The 9,878-nt window shown below is 36.4% G+C and overlaps 1 protein-coding gene across 1 annotated transcript; it reads left to right on the top strand.

Annotated features, from left to right (window-relative positions):
* The first annotated feature begins 1,656 nt into the window (after positions 1-1,656).
* Positions 1,657-2,654, top strand: LOC122045898 (glutathione S-transferase U15-like). The gene is made up of 2 exons (XM_042606319.1): positions 1,657-2,066; positions 2,141-2,654. Exons 1-2 carry the CDS (start codon positions 1,728-1,730, stop codon positions 2,510-2,512), a joined length of 711 nt encoding a protein of 236 aa, XP_042462253.1. The 5' UTR covers positions 1,657-1,727; the 3' UTR covers positions 2,513-2,654.
* The last annotated feature ends 7,224 nt before the right edge of the window (positions 2,655-9,878 follow it).

Raw genomic sequence — 9,878 nt, 5'->3', positions numbered from 1 at the left:
TGCATATACTTAAAATCCTTGTTATTGTTATTAGCTTTCCACATATTCAGTGCATTCTCCAACACATTCTCATCACTCCAACCGCTTTGACGATGAGTATAAAAATTATTATAGGTTGCAAAAAATTCATTTACCATCGGTGCAAACTTATAATAATGTGATTTCAGTCGATGATAGTTTCTCGTCATTGATCTAGTGGGCGATGTAGTAATCAACTATACGTTTTCAAAAAGCTTGATCCTTCTGGTCATTACCAATGATTGCATCGGTGCTGATAGTTACCCATGACTTCATAAGGACCACATCTTCATCAAAAGACTAAAATCTTTGTTTCAATTCATTTTTCTCCGGTTCAACTTCACGTTCTTCTTGTGATGAGTGTGGTGGCCACTGAGTTGCTAGAACAGATGATGATATTAGAGATTCTTTGTCACTGATAGATGGATAAATAGTAGACCTTCTTAATTCATTCGAAAGTATGATTGATGATTGAGTAAGAGAAAATACGTAAGGATAAGACTACCCATGGCTGACCAATCATAGTGGATACATACCAAATGGAGCTGGGGCAACGTTACTTGAATTCATCAAAAAATTTTGAGAACTTTGAGAAGGTGAAAACTTTAGAGGATATTGTAAAACATATGAAATATTTTAAAAATTTAGAGGGTGTTGTGTCTAAGAGAAAATATGAGGATGTTGAATATTTGGTAAAATGCGAGTATTTTGAGAAGATGTATTTTCTTTCGTATTTGAAAAATTTGTAAATGAAGTATTGAAGTTTTCATTCATCTCGAATATAAATAGAAAATGAAAGGAAAACAAAAGAAGTAGAGAGTGAAGATAATGATGGAATGAATGAAAAAAATAAAATAAAATTGAACCTATATTTATGGATTTTTTAAAAAAAAAAAAAAAAATTTAACTGTTGAACAATAACTAAAATTCATCGTTGTTCAATGGCAGACAACGACTAATTTTTATTAGTTGTTGTCTATTCTTTATTATTCTATAAATATTTTAAAAAATATTTTAATATATCAAAAAAAAAATTTAAAGAAAGGGCTCCGTGGTTATTAAACTAAAAAACCTCCCTTCACTATGGGAGGGAAGTTTTTCAACCTTGCCAGCTCATAGTGGGAGCTCCAAAGATGCTCTAAGCCATGTTGTGTGAGCGGAGTCACAGGCGCCTGAGCCCATTTTACATCTCTAGTTTGGGTGTCATTCTAACCCAACTAACTCGATTTCGTATTAAATCGACTCGTCCAACTTGAACCAGGTGTAAATTAGTTTTAATTCATCCATGAACTATCGATTAAATTTAGTCAGTATTGCAGATATTTTTCTCCAATCCTGGACATATTTAAGAACCCTGGCGGGTCCGGATGGATGGACAACCATGAACACTTTCTTAATTGTCATTGTCATGGGTAGAATCGGTCAGGACTGATCGATCACAAGAACGGGATAAGATCAATATTTTTATTATACTTGAGCAACATGCGCATATGATCTAAGTATCCTTTAAGTGATCTGTCTAAAAAAACTGAATTATTAGCGTGACGTAAGCAGTCACGTCATCACACATACCGTAAAGTTCTTCAAAATAGTAAGTAAGTAGCGAGATTGGTCAAACCTTCTCGCCTCCTGCGCCTATAAATAGCCGAACCACTGCCGGCGAGGTACTCAGCCATCATTCGCCAACACCAGGATCAATTTGCACTCCCATGGCCGGAGCTGTGGCGGAGGACGTGAAGGTTTTGGGTGTCTCGCTGAGCCCCTTCGTTATCAGGGTTCTCATCGCCCTCCGCCTCAAGAGAGTCCAGTACGAGCTCGTGGAGGTGCGCTTAGCAGAGCCGAAGAGCGAGACCCTGGTGAAGTCCAACCCGGTGTACAAGAAGATCCCCGTGCTGCTCCACCGCGGAAAACCTATCTGCGAGTCCGCCGTCATCGTCCAGTACATCGACGAGGAGTGGACCGACGGAGGCGGGTCCTCCTCCATCCTCCCCGCCGCCCCCTTCGACCGCGCCATCGCTCGGTTCTGGGCCGTCTACATCGACGACAAGGTAAAGATCCCTGTTTTCGAAATCCATCGAATAAAAACAAAATATTTGACTCCGATTTCTTCGATTTGTACCAGTTGCCTGCTTTAATTAGAGCTATGAGGCCGGAGAAGGAAGCGGCGAAGGTGACGGAGTTGGCCGGGCAAATCCGGCAGGTCCTGGGGCTGCTGGAAGAGGCCTTCGCGGTGTGCGGCAAAGGGAAGGGCTTCTTCGGCGGGGACGCCGTCGGCTACCTGGACATCGCGCTGGGGAGCTGCCTGGGGTGGATCGTGGCGCTGGAGAAGGGCAAAAGCGTAAAACTTTTGGATGCGGAGGAGTTTCCTCAGCTGGCGGAATGGGCGGACCGGTTCCTGGCGGAGGAGTCAGTGAAGGGGCTGGTGCCGGACGCCGACGAGTATCTGAAGATTTTAGGAGTCGCGGCGGTGGGGACGAGCACTACTGCTGCATAAAATCCTGTGCGATCATACATGGTGTGAAATTAGGGTATGCGAGTCAAGAATTCCCTTGGAAACAATTAATAAATAAATGGGATACAAAATAGAGTTGTAAACGTTGATGCGCAAATTATTAATGCTGTTATTTTACTATGTATCTTACTGTGTAATTAAGAATCTCCGCACTCAAATCGAAAATTAAATTACATTATATTTTAAGATTTATTAATAATTATTAAATTATTTTTATATAAAAATATGTATTATTATAATTCTCTCACTACAAACAATCATTAATGAAATATTATCAACTAGTTAGTGGTTCTTAACTAAAATTTATTATTAACAACAATTTTAATTAAACTCATCACTAATAACAATCATATTACAAGTCCCGGGATCAAACATTGCTAAATATTGGGGAAAAAATTGTCAAAACATTAGCGACGAATTTATCAAAATTCATCCCCAACATATTTTGATTAGCGACGAATTTTAAGTAAAATCCGTTGCTAACAGTATTAGATTAGCAACTAAATACCAATTTTAGCGACAATTTGTTAATTAAAATTCGTCACAAAAGTTTTCGATTAGCGACAAAATATGACAAAAATCGTCGCTAAGATTTGCACTTAACCTAATACACAGAACCTTCTCTTTCTCGTATTTCTGTGCGATTTTCTCTTCTTCTATTCCTGCGATTCTCCTCTCTAGTGCGATTCTCCTCTCCGGCACGATTCTCCTTCCCTTCTTCCTCTTCACACCGTGCGATTCCTCTTCCTTGTCTCCGGTGATTATTCTACTTCAACCCGATGCCCTTCGACGTGACGCCCTTCCTCTAACCCGACGCCCTAAACCCTTTGTATTCTGACTTCTCCTCCTAATCTTTTCGATAGAAACCCTAAGCTCTTCATCTACTATTTTCATTTTTTAATTATAATTTTAGGGTTATTTTAGTAATTTTAGGAATATTTTGGTATTTAGATGATGGTTTTAGGGTTATTTTGATACTTAGATGATAATTATTGGGTTATTTTGATATTTAAATGATAATTTTAGGGATATTTTAATACTTAGATGATGGTTTTAGGGTAACTTTAATGCTTAGTTGATAATTTTAGGGTTATTTTGTTCCTTAGGTGATAATTTTAAGGTTGTTTTGATGCGATTAATTAATTTCATTGAAAGATCCTCAAACTTATTTATAAGAGTTATTTATTAAATAATATAATTTTTATATGTTTAACTAAGTTTTATAAATATAGATAAAAGTTGGATAAATATTAAGATTCGAATTAGCCCTGAATATATTGATAGGTTAAATCAATTTTTAAAGATGGTGATAAGTATCAATTTATCCAAAATTCGTTGTTCATGTCAAAGGTGTGACAATTTGTTTAAATATGAGTTAGATTATGTTGGAGTACATCTTAATAGGTAGGGATTCTATAAATTATACAAAGTCTGGAACTTTGAGAAGTTATTGTTGGTACGGGAAGCATCCGACGATCGAACTAGTGTTTTGATAATGACAAAGGATTCAAAGTTAAGGTTATGTTGTAATCTAACAGTTTGAATAAACTTGCAGGAAAGTCCTAAGTGTACTTAGGCAAAAGTCCTAACTGAGGTTAGGCAGGTGAAAAAACCCTAGGCGGTAGTAACCCTAGGTCATAGGGGGTGGTAACCCTATGCGGAAAATCTTGGTAGGTCGAGGGCTTCAGGCAAAAGTCCTAGGGGGTGGTAACCCTAGGTGGAAAGTCCTGGTGTTACGAACCAGGTGAAAGACTGGACGGGTCGGGGAGCGGGCGTCTAGCAGAAAGTCTGGAAGCATCGAGCGCTGAACAAAAGTCCATTCAATCTGGAGGATCGCACTGACAACAGGTAACTCTCCTGAGTGGAGTAGGTGAGGACGCGTTCCCCGTAGAGGGAACAGTATGCGTCGGATCGACCTAGGGTTTCCGGTTGGAAATCCGAAGTCAGACCCGGACAGTCCGTTGACTGTCGATATTTCATTTAGTATACCTATTCTGTGCTAACTTTGTTTTGCAGGATATGTGTTTGGGACTAACACATTTTGCAGGAACAAAGAAGCAACTCACACCTCGGATGAACAGTGTCCGAGGCGCCTCTATGGAGCTTGGAGGCGCCTCGGGTGCAAGCCGAAGCTAGCTGTGCAGAGGAGCTGGAGACGCCTTCATGGGGACTGAAGGCACCTTGGACCGCGGCTTGGAGGCGCCTTGGAGTGGCGTTGAAGGCGCCTTAAGGTAGATAATTAGCAGCGGTTAAAGCTTGATCAACAGTGGCTGAGTCGGGATAAAACCTTGGGTTGGAGGCGCCTTGGAGCTTAATGGAGGCTCCTTGAACACCCTTTATAAGGATGTCTCGAGCAGCAGTCAAGAACAACACCTTCCGAGCAATCCTTACGCTATAAGCTGCTAACGAGATGATCCCGAAGTGCTGCAACATCATCCCGACAACCCGGAGCTTCAGATTTGATATTTTTGTTGTCGGTATTGCTTTCTTTATAGTTTAATTTGTAATTTGTTTGCAATAACTTTTCGAGCTTATAGTTGTTGCCCACCGGAAGTGATCAACGATCGCGGGCCTTGGAGTACGAGTCGCCACAGGTTCCGAACCAAGTAACTCCTCGTGTCTTTGTGTGTGATTGTCCTTTTAATTTCCGCTGCGTTTATCACTCGTGTTTTACGAATCGAAAGAAAATAGCCACGAGCGTTGTTCACCCCCTCTCTAGCGCTTCTCAATCCAACAATTGGTATCAGAGCGGGGGGTCGCTTTGATTTGGCGCAACCACCAATCAAGCATTTTTTTTCGTGGTATTTTCAATTTTTTCAGAGTCGACCGGAATTAGTATAATTACTATATTCTGATCTATTTCTCGCTCGAATCGATTTTTGCTCGAAGTTGGTGCAACACCACTCGAGTTCGTTTTTTTTATACATCCCGCACTACTAATCCAAGACCTAGTCTTGGAACATATTTTTGTTTGTATGTGCAGTTTTAAAATGGCACTTCAAGAAGGTTATAGCACCGCTCGACCACCGCTCTTCACCGGAGACGATTTCGGGTACTGGAAGGGCCGGATGGAGGTACTTGCAAACTCAGTTCGAAGTCTAGATGATCACCAAGACAAGCCTTGAACTCCCACTTGACGGCTCAGGAAAATTAGTATCATACCAGAACTATGACGCATCCTTAATAAAGAAAGTAAAGGCGAACGCAAAGGCAACCTGCATACTCTAGTGTGGTTTGACCAAGGAGGAGCTCAACAGAGTTGGACCATTCTCCAGCGCAAAAGAGCTATGGGAGAAGCTGATCGAACTCCACGAGGGCACCTCCGACACCAAGGTAAGCAAAAGAGATCTGTTATTTAATAAATTATATAATCTAAAAATGTAGGAAGGAGAGACAGCAAGTCAACTCCACGCACGCATACAAGATATTCTCAACTCCCTCCTTGCAATCGGGCATAAAGTCGAGAATCGGGACGTCATAAGATACACACTCAAGTCTTTTCTGAGGAACACATTGTGGGCATCAATGGTAGATGCCTACAAAGTTTCCAAGGATTTATCCTGTATAAAATTAGATGAATTATTTTCTGAGTTTGAATTACATGAGCAGACTAATGCGCAGCCAATCGAGAAAGGTGTAGCTTTGCTTGCAGGTACCAGTAGAACTCGTGAACCGAGATCATGACGAAGAACCGAACCGGAATCGGAAGAAGAACCCGACTCAGACGAAGAAGACGACGAATTGACAACCGAACTCGTGAACCTTGTGAAGAAGCTCTACAAGAAGAAGAAGGGCTTCAACAAGAGAGACCTAAAAAAGGTAGTACAATCCAAGGAGGTTCAACCTAGTTCAAAAGTCAAGTTCGAGGTGATCTGCTACGGGTGCAACCAGAAGGGGCACATCAAGGCCAACTGCCCAAATCAGAAGGATGCAAAGAAGCAGAGGAAGAAGAAGGTGCTGAAAGCGACCTTTGAAGAATCCTCAGAAGAAGATACCAACGACGAGCTTGAACAAACGAGCCTCCTAGCACTAATGGCCCGGGACCAAATCAACATGTTCGAGAGCGAGAGCGAATCGGAAGAAGACTCGGACAGAAGCCACAGATCCATATCCATTTCCAAAGGGCCCGATCCCTCTGTAAGTATTTCTCGGTTAAATAATTTAGTTAATTATTTATTACGTAAATTAGCAAAATCAAACATTCGGGTCAAGTCACTTTAAAGGAAGTAGCAGTCCTTAAAAAAGTGACTAACTCCAAAACCTTGCTTGACCAAGTTCAGACTGGCAATTCAACTCAAGTCCAAAAACTTGAGAAAGAAAATTCTAGTCTGAAAACTCAGGTCAAGGATTTGGAAAAGACCTTAGAACGGTTTTCTTTGGGGTCCAAGAACCTTGACCTAATTCTTGGGACACAAAGAGCCATTTATAATAGAACTGGACTAGGTTTCAAAACAAAAAGGAAGTATAGATCATATTTATCACTTGTACAAAGACCAAATAATAAACTAGTCCAAGCATGGGTACTCAAGTCCAACTTGGTCAATCAAGTTGGACTTGGTAAGTATTGGGTCCCCAAAGATCAAGTACATTACCTTGATAAACCTTATCGAGGCTATGATCCAGGGGGAGCAAAAAAAAAATTATTTTAATTAATAAATAAATAAAAATTATCTTAACAAATTAATAAATAAAAATTATCTTAACAAATTATAAATAAAAATTATCTTAACAAATAAAATTAAAAGGAATATAATTAGAACTTTAAAAACAAGTTAAAAGGAAAAATTAATAATGGAGGCTCCAGAATAGCTTGACACCTCCAAAAGGAATCTACCCGACAAGGTAACCAAACGCAACCTACCCGACAGGGTAATTAGGACTAGAATAAAAAGGGCTAAGTTTAACTTGACCCACAGTACTGGTGAAGTATTGGATGATAGTATGTTAAGGAAGCTTAGTCTATGCATGTCTAGGAAGATATGACTTCGACCTGGTGCATTTGGCTAAGTGGAACAGACCAAAGCTACCCTTTATGGATCATAACTAGTTAGACCAAAGTTTTGTACTAAGTTCAATGGATAGGACTATTTGGAAAACCTCGAAGGCATGATTACTTTAATGATGTCCAGGTGACTCACCATAGCCCAGAAGTTTATCCAAAGAATGTCTATTTGTTGAGCTCAAAGCTAAACCTGAATCTAACATAAAGTTAAACCAAACCCTATAATCGAACCTAATTCATCTCACAAAATTATAGGATCCCCTGATTGAAAAATCTAGATCGGGTGAGATGACTAAGGACAAAACTTAAATTAAATTAAATTAAATTAAATTAAAATTGAATTGAATTAAATTAAAATTAAGTTAAATTAAAATTAAGTTAAATTAAATCAAATTTAATTAACTTAATATTTTTTAACTAACTTAATATTTTTTAAAATTTAATTAACTTAATATTTTTCAAATTTAATTAAATTAACATTTTTCAAATTTAATAAATTTAATTAACTTAATATTTTTTAAATTTAATTAACTTAATATTTTTAAAAATTTAATTAACTTAATATTTTTCAAATTTAATTAACTTAACATTTTTTCAAATTTAATTAACTTAATATTTTTCAAATTTAATTAACTTAATATTTTTCAAAATTTAATTAACTTAATATTTTTCAAATTTAATTAACTTAACATTTTTCAAATTTAATTCATTTAATTAACTTAATATTTTTCAAAATTTAATTAACTTAATATTTTTCCAATTTAATTAACTTAACATTTTTCAAATTTAATTAATTTAATTAACTTAATATTTTTTAAAATATAATTAACTTAAAATTTTTCAAATTTAATTAACTTAACATTTTTCAAATTTAATTAATTTAATTAACTTAATATTTTTCAAATTTAATTAAATAAACATTTTTCAAATTTAATTAACTTAATTTAATTAACTTAATATTTTTCAAATTTAATTAACTTAACATTTTTCAAATTTAATTAATTTAATTAACTTAACATTTTTTCAAATTTAATTAATTTAATTAACTTAATATTTTAAAATTTAATTAACTTAATATTTTTCAAAATTTAATTAACTTAATATTTTTCAAATTTAATTAACTTAACATTTTTTCAAATTTAATTAACTTAATATTTTTCAAATTTAATTAATTTAATTAACTTAATATTTTTCAAAATTTAATTAACTTAATATTTTTCAAATTTAATTAACTTAAGATTTTTCAAATTTAATTAATTTAATTAACTTAACATTTTTCAAATTTAATTAACTTAACATTTTTCAAATTTAATTAATTTAATATTTTTCAAATTTAATTAACTTAACATTTTTCAAATTTAATTAACTTAATTTAATTAACTTAAATATTTTTCAAAATTTAATATTTCCCAAAGTTAATCAACTTTATCGGTTTAATCAATTCTATTTAATTTTCAAAAATTAAATTGAGCTCTTAAAAATTACTTAACTAGTTTCAAAATGAAAATTATCTTTTAAACTTAACTTAAAGACTCTTGAAAAATTAAGGTACAAAACTCAATCAACTTATTAATGAAAACTGAACTTCAAAAAAAAAACAAAAAAAAAAGGATATCTGAGGCGCCTCCTACACAAGGGAGGCGCCTACCCTCAACAGCGGCGGGAAAACTCCCCCCAACTCAATTTAAGGCGCCTTAACACAGCATATAAGGCGCTTCAAAGAGCCTGTTTATGGAGCCTTAAAATGCATCCAAGGCGTCTTAAATCCGAACTTTTCTCCACGAACAGAAAGACTTCTGTTCGTCTTTTGCCGAGAATTCCTACAAGCCTCCCGTGCGATTTCGCCTCAAATCGATCAACCAAGGCACCTTCAACCCAACTCTTCCCTTTCTACACCTAGCAATTCCTCCTAGGTATACTCTAAACTACTCTTAATCATCTCCTACATGATTTTAGTGCTAGTTTTTTCTATTTTCTTATATATTGTCAAAAATAGGAAACGTCGCAATGTTGATCCTACTCCGGCTAGAACCCCATCCACGGATCCCATATTCCCTTCAGAACAGCATAGGATTAACTTTGCTAGATACACATTTGAACCCATTAAGCCTTGGTTACCTTAACAGGTCATTTTTAGCTCAGTATTGTCACCCATCAGTCCAGATGATAGAGTACTACCAACTGGGTAGACTGGTTTACTGCAGTAATGCAGTAAATCATGACTTATGTGCACAGTTCTATCACAACCTCGAGAAGGTTGATGATAGTACCTATTCTACCAGAGTTGGTGGGACAGACATTTAGTTTACCCCCTCACTCATCCGCACTAGTTTAGAGCTTAGGGCA

Source organism: Zingiber officinale, chromosome 2B (genome assembly GCF_018446385.1).
Source record: "Zingiber officinale cultivar Zhangliang chromosome 2B, Zo_v1.1, whole genome shotgun sequence".
Classification (NCBI taxonomy): domain Eukaryota; kingdom Viridiplantae; phylum Streptophyta; class Magnoliopsida; order Zingiberales; family Zingiberaceae; genus Zingiber; species Zingiber officinale.
The sequence above is the reverse complement of the archived record's forward strand: the minus strand, read 5'-3'. Positions and strand labels throughout refer to the sequence as shown.